General features: G+C 49.3%; 8 protein-coding genes across 8 annotated transcripts; 2 read left to right on the top strand and 6 right to left on the bottom strand.

The window, feature by feature from the left end:
• Positions 1–661: 661 nt before the first annotated feature.
• YALI1_B29977g (uncharacterized protein) lies at positions 662–1,345 on the bottom strand (the record flags this gene model as incomplete). The annotated part of the gene is made up of 1 exon (XM_501249.3): positions 662–1,345. The coding sequence occupies one exon, from the start codon at positions 1,343–1,345 to the stop codon at positions 662–664; it is 684 nt and encodes a 227-aa protein (XP_501249.1).
• A 495-nt stretch (positions 1,346–1,840) lies between these two features.
• Positions 1,841–3,805, top strand: YALI1_B29972g (uncharacterized protein; the record flags this gene model as incomplete). The annotated part of the gene is made up of 1 exon (XM_501248.3): positions 1,841–3,805. The coding sequence occupies one exon, from the start codon at positions 1,841–1,843 to the stop codon at positions 3,803–3,805; it is 1,965 nt and encodes a 654-aa protein (XP_501248.3).
• A 43-nt stretch (positions 3,806–3,848) lies between these two features.
• On the bottom strand, positions 3,849–4,916 carry YALI1_B29941g (uncharacterized protein; the record flags this gene model as incomplete). Its single annotated transcript, XM_501247.3, has 1 exon — positions 3,849–4,916. One exon carries the CDS (start codon positions 4,914–4,916, stop codon positions 3,849–3,851), a length of 1,068 nt encoding a protein of 355 aa, XP_501247.1.
• An 891-nt stretch (positions 4,917–5,807) lies between these two features.
• On the bottom strand, positions 5,808–7,595 carry YALI1_B29915g (uncharacterized protein; the record flags this gene model as incomplete). Its single annotated transcript, XM_501246.3, has 1 exon — positions 5,808–7,595. The coding sequence occupies one exon, from the start codon at positions 7,593–7,595 to the stop codon at positions 5,808–5,810; it is 1,788 nt and encodes a 595-aa protein (XP_501246.3).
• Positions 7,596–7,933: 338 nt separating this feature from the next.
• Positions 7,934–8,593, bottom strand: YALI1_B29905g (uncharacterized protein; the record flags this gene model as incomplete). The annotated part of the gene is made up of 1 exon (XM_501245.3): positions 7,934–8,593. The coding sequence occupies one exon, from the start codon at positions 8,591–8,593 to the stop codon at positions 7,934–7,936; it is 660 nt and encodes a 219-aa protein (XP_501245.2).
• A 963-nt stretch (positions 8,594–9,556) lies between these two features.
• On the top strand, positions 9,557–10,078 carry YALI1_B29895g (uncharacterized protein; the record flags this gene model as incomplete). The annotated part of the gene is made up of 1 exon (XM_501244.3): positions 9,557–10,078. One exon carries the CDS (start codon positions 9,557–9,559, stop codon positions 10,076–10,078), a length of 522 nt encoding a protein of 173 aa, XP_501244.1.
• A 94-nt stretch (positions 10,079–10,172) lies between these two features.
• YALI1_B29883g (uncharacterized protein) lies at positions 10,173–10,789 on the bottom strand (the record flags this gene model as incomplete). Its single annotated transcript, XM_501243.3, has 2 exons — positions 10,173–10,574; positions 10,625–10,789. 2 exons carry the CDS (start codon positions 10,787–10,789, stop codon positions 10,173–10,175), a joined length of 567 nt encoding a protein of 188 aa, XP_501243.1.
• A 231-nt stretch (positions 10,790–11,020) lies between these two features.
• On the bottom strand, positions 11,021–12,334 carry YALI1_B29867g (uncharacterized protein; the record flags this gene model as incomplete). Its single annotated transcript, XM_501242.3, has 1 exon — positions 11,021–12,334. One exon carries the CDS (start codon positions 12,332–12,334, stop codon positions 11,021–11,023), a length of 1,314 nt encoding a protein of 437 aa, XP_501242.1.
• Positions 12,335–12,929: the final 595 nt, after the last annotated feature.

Here is a 12,929-nt window from a genome sequence, read left to right as displayed (position 1 = left end):
TTTGGAATTGAAACGGGACCCCCGTCTCCGTGCCTCCTCGTTAATTGCAGCGCTGCTGACAGCGCACCTATTAAAGCTGTTTCAAGTGTGCATAAGGCTCAGCCTGGCAGTGCCACCTTCGCACCCACGAATAAGGTTTCCTTACACGCTAACACTGTAGAAAATAGACACGCTAAAACTCTGGCTTCAGGCTGTACAATGTGTATCCACAGTACTGTACAAGCACAAGTGCCAATATTAGTAAGAGTACAAGGAGTTTGATACCTACCGGTAAAAGTACACCTGTTGTAGACAGTGCTGTACTCCTACAAGTACGTCTGTACTTGTACAGCCCTTACTTACTCAGCAGATAGAGCCAACAACATGACGGCATTAAACGACAACACCACGCCTCTCTCAGAACACGTCAATCCTCCAGCTGTTCAAAAGGGAGAACACAATTCTAGCTACACTTGTACTTGTACTGTACTTGTACAGATATGAATGGGTGGTTTTTCCGTTTTTTTGTTTTTTTTTTGGATTATGTGGTTTTGGTGATATGCTATGTTAATTTTTCTTGTGAAGTACCTCTTTTACCTTGAAGCTCCCGTTAGTCCCTCGGCTTACCTCGTATCATTAGTATTTTATTTCGCCGAGAACCAGCGTCTATGCAATAAATAATCTACCCCTTTCTAAACTCGTTCAACACAGGGTAGATGGCTTCGAAGGCCGCGTAAATTTCCTCTCGCTGCTTGGCACCAGTCAGCACAATCTTACCCGACACGAAGATCAGCAACACAATCTTGGGCTTAACCATTCGGTAGATGAGACCAGGGAACAACTCAGGCTCGTACGACGAGAAAGTACCGTGTGAAAATGCAAGACCCTCAAGTCGGATAGGGAACTTGACATCGCACGAACCGACAATGTTCTGGATTTTGAAGTCAGTGAACTTGGCATTGAATCCAAGTTTCTGAATGATTCGGGCGTACTTCCGGCTGGCCAGCTTGGAGTCATCCTCGCTTCGGGCACCAGTTACGACCATCTTTCCGGATGCGAAGATCAAAGCGGTGGTCTTGGGCTCTCGAATACGCATAATGACGGCAGCGAAACGCTTGGGGTTGTACTCGGCATTTCGAGCATGCAATGCAATGGTTTTCAGATCAAGCCGACAATCCAGGTTGACGGTCGCAACAATGTTCTGTAGTGTGGGGACGATACCGGAGACACCAGAGTCGACCTGCTCTCGCTTGACCTCTCCAATCAGACTGGTGTCGGCCTCGGCATCCTGAGGGAACGAGAGATTGTTCTGGGTCACGAATTGCTGTGCCTGTGCAGGGTTGGTGGGGGCAGAGAGGGCATCCATATTGTATGTAGTGTGTATCCCAAACCCAAAGCCTAATTTTCGAAATTGGGAAATCGGGGGGACGCGGTCTTATATATATTCACGATCCTTCGGTAGGGTAAAAACCTTAAATGGTGTAGAAGACCATCGAAATTGGTTCTGTTCCTTAAAAATACATCATTCGCGGGGTTCTATTTTCTGGGAAAATAACAGAATAATGCACTCATATTTAGCCAGAACTACTTGTGTGCATTTCCTACCTCTAGAGGTCTTGTTTCGAGCCATCTGCCTCACTACACCTCTGCAGAAAAATTTCGACAGAGTTTTGGATGAAAACTTGATTACATGCCTGGAATTGGAAATATACGGTTAGGGCTGTTGAGTCTCACACCGATTACGAACTAAAAATAAAAAAAATCATTCTGGTCATGTGTGCTTGTAGGAGCGATAGCGCACATTTATGTCGCATAATATATATTTTTTAACGCACAGCTGGGTCCAAAAGTTACGAGCAAAATGGTCGGAGGGGGTTATACCTTTGTACTGCCTTGTTTATTGGTATCCACAGCACATGTCTGGTGCTCGGTAAGCCAAGGACACTGTACTTCGTTATCCAACTCTATTCATGCAAAGGAACTCCCACTGTTCTCGACCAGCATGGGGCCTCACAGCTTGTCCTTTGATCGTCCTTCCGACCTCAGCCCAGAATGTCGAGACCTGATCATCTATCTCGCTCATGAGCATCTTTTACAGGCCTCGATTGTGGCGCCTCTGGTTAAAACTCGCGAACACTTGGTACAGTACCGCCAGATGCTAGCCACAGGTATTCAGATGCTTGAGACAGTGATCCGCGACGCCAACTGCCCTCAGAGTACTCAAGCATACTCGGCATACATTCTTGCTCAGGTTCTCTTCAGCGAGACTGAGTGTCTGGACCGTGTGGTGTCTGTGCTAGGTCAGGGAATGATTCTTGCTCAACGAAGTGGCTTATCTGATCTGGTGCTACAGATGGAGTGTCTCAATGTGAGAGCTCTGTGTAAGACCAGCAGAAATGCTGCTCTCCTCCACTGCAACAAATGCCTCGATAAGTACCAGGGCATGTACGACAACTATGCATACCACACTCTCCAGTTGCTACGCTTTGATCTGACCCTTGACAACAGTTTGCCACAGGCTTTTGACATTTTCAAGTCCTGGGAGACCCTTCCAGACAGTATACCCAAGTCATTCCTGCAACTGTACGGTATTTCAAAGGCATTAGACTACAATGTTGGCAACTACGAAGAGACTCTACTCACCTTAGATCACATGAGAGCATTTGAGGAGGCTTCAGAGTGCACTGAGACAATCCCCCAGGTGGCCATGCTTCGATGCATGATGACTGTGTTGGTGGCTCTGCGTAGAGACTGTGACATCCCCGTTAAGGAGGCCAGCAAGGCGCTGGAAACGCTGCTTCGGTCCTTGAACAGAAAGGCCAGCAAGAGGGAGATGGTGTGGAAGAACTGGAACATTGATGGAACCATCAAGTTGGCCGGAGCTCGGGGAAGTACATTCAACATTCAGTGGGTCACACAAAGCCAGTGTACCCAGTATTGCTATTATCTTCTAGGACTGGCCGCACTTCGACACCACACGACTTTAAAGTATGGACGTGAACTACTAAAGGACTGCCTCAAGCTGTTGGACCGTGATCAGGAGGATATACCCAAGGAGCCTTTGCCGCGTGCCAGTATATCGCACATATCAGACAACACAGCGCAGAAGCTAGCACTCAGATGCAATGTCCATCTGTACATTGCTCTGGTGAATTTCAGTGGCTTGGCATACAAGAAGGGCCACCGTTCGTTTGAACGGTTTGTGACCCTTTCCAAGGGTCTACCTGAAGAAGCTTCTGATGATTTATATTCCATGAGCTGTCTTGTGGCTGCTCTTTCTTCACAGACATCGGGAAAATGGAAGAAGGCTCTAAAGTACTACAAACGTATTGAGTCAGATGATCCACTCTATCCAGCAGCTCTAGCCAATATCTGCTGTATCAACCCTTCAACAGCAAACATGGACACACTCAAACAGCTTATTAACGAGATGTCACCAGAACATCACGGATTGAAACATGCCATGTTTGAGGTGATTCGACTGGTGCATGACACTAGTAACATGTCTTCTCTTGACCGTCAAGAGAGCATGAAGAAGGCACAGAAAGCCCTCCATCTGGGTATGACTCAACAGCTCTCATACGCTACTACGCTTGCCTGTGTGGACATGTTTGGATCTACTGCAGAGAAGAATCTGGAGCTTGGAAACGCATTCAGAACTGCCCTATCTGAATCGGACTGTGTGTGGGCCTATGTCATTGGAGAGAAGAAGAAGGGGTATCTCCACCAACTGGGACAAGAAGAGAAGCTCGAGCAGTTGAACACTAGCGTGGCGAACATTGGAAAGCACGTTCACATTCTTATGGGCGAAGAAAAATCTATTTAAACAAGGTATATATTTATTTATTGGATTCTATTTTGATCCGTCTCTACATGTTGACGGCGTTATCGTAGAACGAGGTGAGGTCGGCTCTGGCCTGGTTCATGTTGGTTCGCTGGATAGCAGACTCTCGCGACTGCTGGATCTTTTCGTTGGACGCAATCTCCAGCTCCTTGGCCTTGAACTTGTCGAAGAAGTCCACTTCCTGTGCCGCCAGCTCAGGGTGCTTGAGCACAGATCGCTTAATCATAATTGCGGCCTTGGCTCGGTCTCCCGCGGTCTTGAGCTGGTTTGACCACTTGGTGACACGAGGGAACAGGGGCTCAGGAGTGTGGAAAAGACGACCAGTAGTGGACAGGAACATACAGATGCCGAGAATGACATCCATACCGGCAAGGATCTGTGCTCGCCACACAGGCAGGATCTGGAAGTACCACTCCACCTTGTTGTTAGGCCGAGTGAGGTTCTCGAGACCGGTCTGAGAGTTGATTCGAAGCAGATCGAGAGTCAGAAGGAAGAACGAGATGTAGAGCACGGTTTTTCGCCACGAGTTGGCCTGAAACGAAATTGACGATGAGGTGGCGATTCCGGTGACGAGCAGGTTAATGACGTAGGCGGCGACAGCGTTGGGAATGGAATAGAGGAAATAGGACGATTGGGACTCAGGGTGGCACCACTTGCAGTCGGCCAGAACGTCAGGACCAAACACAGTATACAGGGCCCTTCCCTTATCGGTCTGGTACACCTTGAAGAAGGCCTCCTCCCGATCACTCAGCTGGTAGTCCTTGGGATTCATGCCAGCCGCCACAGCTCGGATCTTCTTGAGTCTCGACATGACGACCGATCCAGAGGTCTGCATTCGGGAGCCGGTCAGCAGAACCACGTTTTCATAATGGCGCGAGTAGGCGTAGGCTAGTTGCAGGGCGGCTGTTGCTAGCAATAACAGAATTACCAATGCATGTGTTTTTGTGAGTGGTGACCGCAGAGCCCGGAGTTTTGCAGGGGGATTTCGGATTTTGTGGTATGTTTGCGTGAGCTTGGGGATGAACCATGTGAGAAGCACAGGCAGAAATGGCTTGCCCCATGCCCACAATTTCTCGGACGTGATCTGTTCCATCGTGATGTTGTGATGTTGTGTGGTGGTGGTGTAGATAGTGGTGTGGAGTTTGGGTGGAGGATTTGACGTGACGTGTGAGTTTCAAAGTCTAACCAGAGTTCAACAAGGCATGTATAGTGTGTGTGGGATACGGGGGTGCCAAAAAGCCTTATTTCTTAGAGCGTCTTCTCACAATGTAGGAACGAGGGAACTGCATATTACAGTATGTGGCTTGATATGATTTGAAAAAAAGAATGGAAAAAAATTAGTCCACTCCGCTGTTTACACCCTTACCGAATTTGTGCCAAGTGTCGATAAGCGAGCTTAGAGAGCATACGCATGGAATGATTTGAAAGTTACCCCGCAATTCATGCATATGGTGGGGTCCTTTCTTTCCAATACACTCACTCATTGGTGGTGGCTCACGAGATGTAGAGAGCTTGGAATACTACAAGCAGCACACAACCGGTTGGTCAATGAAAAATGAATTGCTGACTGATTGAATAGCCCTCGTCTTCGAGGCAGCCTGTTTCAAATATACGACGCGCGACGACTGAGACATCTTCACGTATAGCTACAGAGTGTCCCATGAGGCCAACAGGTGTTTATGGACTGTACAGAATATGTACAATATGTACTCGTACAAGTGTCAGTATGGCGTGTCTATCATACTGTAAGTTGTGTTTAGACATGTTGGCTCTGTGCAATATATGAGATGGGATCGATTGAGGGGCAACACCTGTTTCGTGGACGTACAAGGAGGTTATTGGCTGGCAGAGTAGGGAGGGGGGGTACGGAGCAAGGATTAATGTATGAATAAACAGACGTCTCGAGACTATCTTGTACAGGTCATTATTTATAGATATTTTTAAAAAATCACTTCTATTGAGTATCAAAATGGTTTCTGTATGCCTAGAGTCCGTTGTAGATCAACCGGTTAGGGCTGTTTTTAAGTCTGCCTCTCATAGTGCCCTGGTTTGCATGAGTGATAAGATAATCCAACTGCATAGGAGTCAGAAGCTGGTCGCTGATACTCTGGAAGTATGCCATGAGACCAGCAACGTGAGGAGCTGCCATGGACGTACCACTCATGATATCCGTACCAGTGTCACTCTGGTGGGAGACACTCTCAATGTTCATACCCGGCGCAAACACGGTAACACACTCGCCGAAGTTTGAGCCTCGAGACATCCACCCGGCAAACCGACGGACCAGTCTATCGTCCTTGCTACTGGCGGCTGCTGTTATAGCGCCAGGATGATTGCCCATTCGAGAGGGTGAGTAGTTGCAAGCATCTCGCCCATCGTTACCGGCAGCAATAGCAACAGGCATTCCTACCTTGATAGCGTGTCTAACAAGTCTGTCAAACGGCTCAAATCCACGAGGAACGCCCACAGACATGTTGATGACGGCTCTGTCGTGGCCCTTGGCAATGTAGTCGTTGATGGCCCAGTTGACAGCATGGAGATAGGTGCCAACAGAGACACAATCCTCTTCCCCAAATGCCTTGACTGCCACGAGCAGGGTTCGTTTGGAGACACCCCATTTGTTGGCACCAATTGTCCCAGCAACATGAGATCCATGACCGTTCATATCCTCGTTGATGTTATCAATGGCGTTGTAACCCCAGACTGCTCGCCCACCGAAGTCCTTATGGGTAATTCTGATACCAGAGTCGACCACATAAGCCACAGTGTCATATTGGGGGATCATGAACTCGTAGGGCTTGATAATCTTGGCCACTCCAGGTGAAACGGTATTCTTCTGGGATGAGATACGATGCAGACCCCATTGAGTGGTCTTCTCCTGAGTCAGCATATGAGCAGGGATGGTGGTAGACTGCTGGGATCTCTGCGGTTGCTGAGGCTTGGGCTGAGGCTTGGGAGGTTGAGGCCTGCCCGGAAGGGGTCTGCCTGGCTGAGGTCTTCTTTGCTGAGGTCTAGGTTGTTGCTGCTGCTGCTGTTGCTGCTGTTTGGGTGGAGGCTTGGGTTGCGCCTTGGGCTGGGGTCTCGTCTGAGGTTGCCGTCGGGGTCGAGACGAGGCTTGAGGCTTGGGTCGGGGTGGATGTTGTTGCATCTGTGATACCTTCAGGTTCTCATAACTAACACCGACTTCGTAATCATAATGGCCGTCATCGGAGTAGAGGGACTTGAGACGTTCAAAGTCGATGTCGAAGTCGCGGGGCTCAGTTAGAGGGTCTGAAACTGTGGAGTCGCTGTTAAATGAGAAGTCGTTGTCCTCTTCAAGATTACCCGAATATTTTGAAGCCATCTTGAGCATCTTTTTGCTTCTTCCATAGGCAGGAAGAGTCACCTTGACATCCTCGTAGACATCGACTCGAGGGTCTTGTTCCAGAAGGGCAGCTACCTTGTCGTCGAAGATGCCGTAGTATCCGAGGAAACCATTTCCATTGTTGCCAATGTCAACAGCAGACTCGATATATGAAGAGCCTCGGCCGAACTGGCTGATGGTCTTGTCGAGAGACTCGAGCTGAACTCGGATGTCGGATATAGTAGCAGTATCGTTGAACATGACAATCCGACGCTGCTGGGACACTGCAGAGGCGTCCTGTCCAAGGTCCCTTTTGACCAAATTGTGATGCCGCTGGTGAGACGCCAAGATGTTCTTGACGGCATCGTAGTCGGGGGAAGCTGTCACGAGTGTGGCCAGCAGCACAAGTGGTAGGCCTGTGAGTCTCATTGTCTACCAATTCATGGGGCAATTGCAAGCATTATATGAAGTTCTCCTACCAGTATTTCTATTTCTTTTTAAGACTTTTCAGGGGCATAAACTGTGCCCTTGCAAACTGATCGAGACAGATATGCAGGTCCCCATAATGAATACAAGTATATGGAAGGTCGACAAACAAGTTAGAGAGACAAAGATGCTTATAGAAGAACCGAAATAAGTAACATGAATAATACACAGACAACTGCTACTTTAAGCAAGCCCTTGGCTTCAGTACTACGCACAGTGATCTACCTGTAGCTACAAGTACACAACTTCATGATATAGTCCAATCTATTAGTTGAATCCCATTATGCAATAGCCTGATAAAATAAGACAAACTCCTTTTTGATCTTTGTCCAACTGCTGGGATCAAAGAAAATATACAGGCCCCTCTCGCTTTGTGCTGTCTGCTGAACAGGCTCGGTCAGTGGGTCCTTGGTCAACCATAACTTGAGCTCCTTGTGGTACCGCCAGTTTCGGTTGGTCAGCTCCACAGCCACAGCTTCTTGCATAGAGTCCCGGGGCATAGTGTAGAAAATAAAGAACAGTGTTTCGTCGGTGAAGCTCTGGATCTTAGTTTGCTGTGGTGGTGCCGAGGGCACATTGTAACATGACGGCAGGCTGTATTCCGGGGTAGGTTTATGCACTGACGTTTCTGTCCATGGCGAGCCAAACGATTTAGACAGCGGAATGGCACTGGGGTTCATATTGAGTCCCATAGTAGTCAGGTCGTTGCCTATGGCCACTGTCGTCTGGTCGTTATTCTCCATTCGAATGACTCCCAAAAGTCCGTTCAGACCATATCTTTCCTTGTGATCAGCAGGGATAGGTTTCCGCTGCTGGCCGGGCTGTCCGTGGGGGCCTGAGGAGCCTGCACCGGGGTGTCCAGCGACTTTTGGCTCCAGATCGAGTCCTGGAGGAGCCGTTCGCACGGCTGCAGCTGATCCGAGAGCGGGGAATTCCGACATATCGAGAGCCGGCCCGTCCTTCTCTGCTTGTGAAGCTGCGGTTTCGGCAAATGATGCTCTTGCTGGCCAAGGGTCTGTCGTTAGTGTTGCACGTGTGGGGTTCAAAAAACACTGTTAGCCCTTCTGTCGGGTATGGCTCCGTCGCACAGATAGTCTGCTCCCTTCGCTCGATCCATCGACAGTATCCCTTCCTTGTCATTGTAGCAGCAATACTCACTTCTACTCATTGATGTTGCGTGGTGATAAGTGACAAGTGAAATTGAACACCAGAAAGTTTATGTGCGGTGGAGGCTTCAAAGACGACCCAAGGATGACAACGACACTGGAACAGATGATGATGTAAATTAACTAGTGGTCAAATAGAGCTCTACGTGATATACTCGTATATGGGGCTCTGCTGGATTTCACTTTTGTTCGGTTCTATCGTTGCTGCTGCTTATTAACCGGATGGGAGAAGAGCAGAGTGACCAGTTCACGTGACTTTAAGATCGTCCCATAATGTGATGTGATGTCACCGAGGCTTTATTCTGAGGCAATGACCTTATAGTATCAGCATCTATATACTGATAGGCCGCTTTCTACATGCTCAGCCTCTCTCTACCATGGGACTCACACCGATACAGCGTTCATCCTGGAACCCCATTCACACACAAAGCTGGTAAGACCACGGAAGGCTATCGGACCCTGAGCATGACGATATAAGTGGCGGTAAGCCAATATACCATGTGCATGCCACGTTTCCACGGATATGGATCTATAATAGCGTGTGGTGAACACCTTCTGTTTCAGCTTATGTCTTTCTCCTCACCCTTAATCCGGACCACGCTATCGTATAGCATCGCCACCTGATATTGTACGCACTGTAAACGTGCAGCAGCAGCAGGAGACAAGATTAAAATTATATCGGATAATTATTTTTCTTGCCAGAATCGTTTCTCCGACACAGCCATACACAGATCAGAAATGAGATCTCTCCCCAATATTGTGATCACCGGTACCCCCGGAACCGGAAAATCGTCTCACTGCGACACCCTGGCCTCGGAGCTGCCCGACATGAAGGTTTTCTCCATTAACCAGGTGGCTAAGGACCGAGACTGCTTCGACGGCTACGATGAGGAGCGAAAATCCCACATTGTGGACGAGGAGAAGCTCATTGACGCCATTGAGCCCGACCTGGAGAAGGGCGGCCTCATCATCGACTGGCACGTGTGCGATATCTTCCCCGAGGACCTAGTTGATCTGGTTATTGTTCTGCGAGCAGACACCGAGAAGATCTACGACCGACTCCAGAAACGAAACTACGCGGAGACTAAGCTGCAGGAGAACCTAGACGCCGAGATCATGGAAGTGGTCCTCTCTGATGCCCGAGAGTCTTACGCTGAGGAAGTTGTCATTGAGCTTCCCAGTAACACTATTGACGATATCGACTCGAACGTCAGCCGTATTGTCAGCTGGAAGGAGCAGTGGGTTGCTGACAACAAATAAAATGCTCGCGGTGGAATCTGGACTTTGTAATATATATTATTCTAATTGTTTTTTGTGGGTGTAGGCGTCTATAATTCATGCTTCGGGATTGCGTCTACTTGGACTGCTCTGCCTTCTCGGCAAGAAAGACCTTGAGCTTCTCTAGGGCCTTGAATCTATGAGAGATGGCGTTCTTGGTTTCCTCGCTCATCTCAGCAAAGGTCTCGGTGTAGCCCTTGGGCTCGAACACAGCATTCCAGCCAAAGTTGTTCTCGCCTCGAGGAGGAACAATGGTTCCCTCACAGGTACCCTGGAACAGTAGAACATCCTCGTCAGGGCCTCCGCAGTAGGCAAAAGTGCACCAGGCAGTAGCAGACTTGTCCTCGAAGCCAGCGAGCATTTTGTTGAGACCCTCGTGTCCAAGAGAGTCCAGGAACCACTTGATGTAGACACCGGGGAGGCCCTTGAGAGCAGCAAAACCAAGAGCGGTATCCTCGACCAGAACGGGCTTGTTGAGCTGGGTTAGTAGTTTGTAAACAGAGCAGGTTAAGCTTAGCTATAACTCACAATCTTAGCAGCGGCCTTGGCCTTGGCGATGGACACCTCCTCGATGGTTCCCTGAGTCTCTTCAAGGTCCAGCTTGTGTGAAGTCAGCTCAATTCCGGTGGGGGCGAGGATGTGGTTGGTTTCTCGGAGCTTTCCGGCGTTTCCAGTGACAAAAACAACAGACATTGTTGGAGTGGTGTTGGTTTGAAAAATTTGGTGGTTTGGCTTACACCTAAAAATGTGCTATCTCAACCGCTTCGCTGACGATATGCACAACTCAAATTTGTGTACATACAAAGTGATTTATATCACCAGGCACACAAAAGCTATTATACAGCGACTCTACACACACATTGGTACATACGTACTTGTGCCACATAACACTCGATAAAATCAGAATAGTAATTAACGAATAATTTAAGCAGAGCCGTTAATCAGGTTAATGGAGTCATTAATGAGCTTGATGGCCAGATCAACATCCCGTTCGTTGTTGTAGAGAGGGGCAGGGGCCAGTCGAATGACGTCAGGGTTTCGCTCGTCACCGAGGACTCCATGGTCATCAAGGTAGTCAAAGACCTTCTTCATGGTTCCGTCGGGACCAAACAGCAGAGAAAGCTGGGCTCCTCGCTGGTGCTCGGCCTGAGGGGTGATGATGGTGAACCAGGCCTTGCCAGAGTTACCAAAGATCTCAATGTTCTCGGGTGCAATGTAGTGAGGGGAGGCAAGGAGACCCTTGAGGAGTCGGTTAGTAAGCTCGATGGATCGCTCTCGGAGCTTCTCAATGCCACCGGCCTCCTTGAAGAGCTCAAGAGAGGCCCGCAGGGCTAGGACGCAGAGAACGGAGGGGTTGGACTGCTTGTAGCCTCGAGCACCTCGGATGGGATCAAACTCGTCGAGCATCTTGAATCGAGTCTCGGCGTTGTTACCCCACCATCCGGCAAGTCGGGGTCGCTGGTCATCAGCGTACTTGTCGTGGACAAACAGACCTCCGATACCACCGGGGCCGGAGTTCATGTACTTGTAAGTGCAGAAAACAGCGAAGTCGACGTTCCAGTCATGGAGCTTGAGAGGAACGTTACCAGCGGCGTGGGCAAGATCCCAGCCGACAACACAGCCCTTGGCCTTGGCAGCAGCAGTGATTCGAGGGATATCGAAGAGCTGGCCGGTGTAGAATTGGATACCGGAGAAGAAGACAACGGCAATCTCGTCACCCTGCTCCTCGATGACCTTGATGATGTCGTCATCGGAAAGGGTGTGAAGACCATCCTTGGGCGCGAGCTTGATGAGAGCCTCGCTGGGATCGAGGTTGTGGAGTCGGGCTTGAGCCTCCATGGCGTAGGTATCAGAAGGGAAGGCCTTGGCCTCGAACAAGATCTTGCTTCGCTTGGCGGTGGGTTTGTAGAAGGCGCTGAAGAGCGAGTGAATGTTAGAGGTCAGGGTGTTCATGATGGCAACCTCATCTTCGGAGGCACCGAGGATGGGGCCAACAAGACCATGCAGAGGTTCGTCACAAGAGTACCAGGGACCCTGGTGGACGTCCTGGCCAAGGTCCTCTTTGCCAGAGACAAAGTGGCCCTTGACACCAAGCTGGGACCAGGCATCCATCTCCTGGTTGACGTAGTCTCGGGTCTTGTGGGGCATGAGACCCAGAGAGTTACCCACGAGGTAGGCAACCTCCTCTCCGTTCTTGAGGACGGGGACGTTGAATCGATCTCGGAAGTTGAGGGGCATTGTAGAGTAGAGTCTGTTGTTTCTCAGAAGAGCGAGTTTAGAGGTTAGTTTGGACAGTGTTATCCGTGCGATGCTGAGGATCTGGGGAGCTCTTGTCGGTGGATCTCGTCTCTCACTTTATAGACACTCAGATCTAGGTTATGCATGGTGGGTAGTGCATGATTCGAAAGTGTTAGAGTTGCGAGGCTATAGGCATGCGGCAGAGCTACTCCATCACGGTGGATGGAACTCGCACTCCTACTTTTCTTTTTGCGTTGGAACCCCGCCCACTTTGACTAAATTGAGGTCGCCGAAACAGATGGTACCCATGCTTTTTCTGTACGAGCATCCGTTCGCGAAATAGTCGTTTTTGGGGACCCATTTTCCCGGCTCCGGTATGTCCGAATAATCTGCGCTAGCCAATCCCAACACTGATCACCCTGCACTAATGCTGGCAGCGTAGTAGACTACTCTTGAATCGCTGCTGTAGATTGCAACACTGCCTTCCGGGTTGCTTGGGCAGCTCAGTATGTTGCATTTTTGGAAGTAATGGTCGTCATTAGGCACGACTCATTATCCCCAACTGTAACTCTGTATACTCTCAACTGTTGTTGTA

Source organism: Yarrowia lipolytica, chromosome 1B, assembly GCF_001761485.1.
Source record: "Yarrowia lipolytica chromosome 1B, complete sequence".
NCBI classification, from domain to species: domain Eukaryota; kingdom Fungi; phylum Ascomycota; class Dipodascomycetes; order Dipodascales; genus Yarrowia; species Yarrowia lipolytica.
The sequence above is the reverse complement of the archived record's forward strand: the minus strand, read 5'-3'. Positions and strand labels throughout refer to the sequence as shown.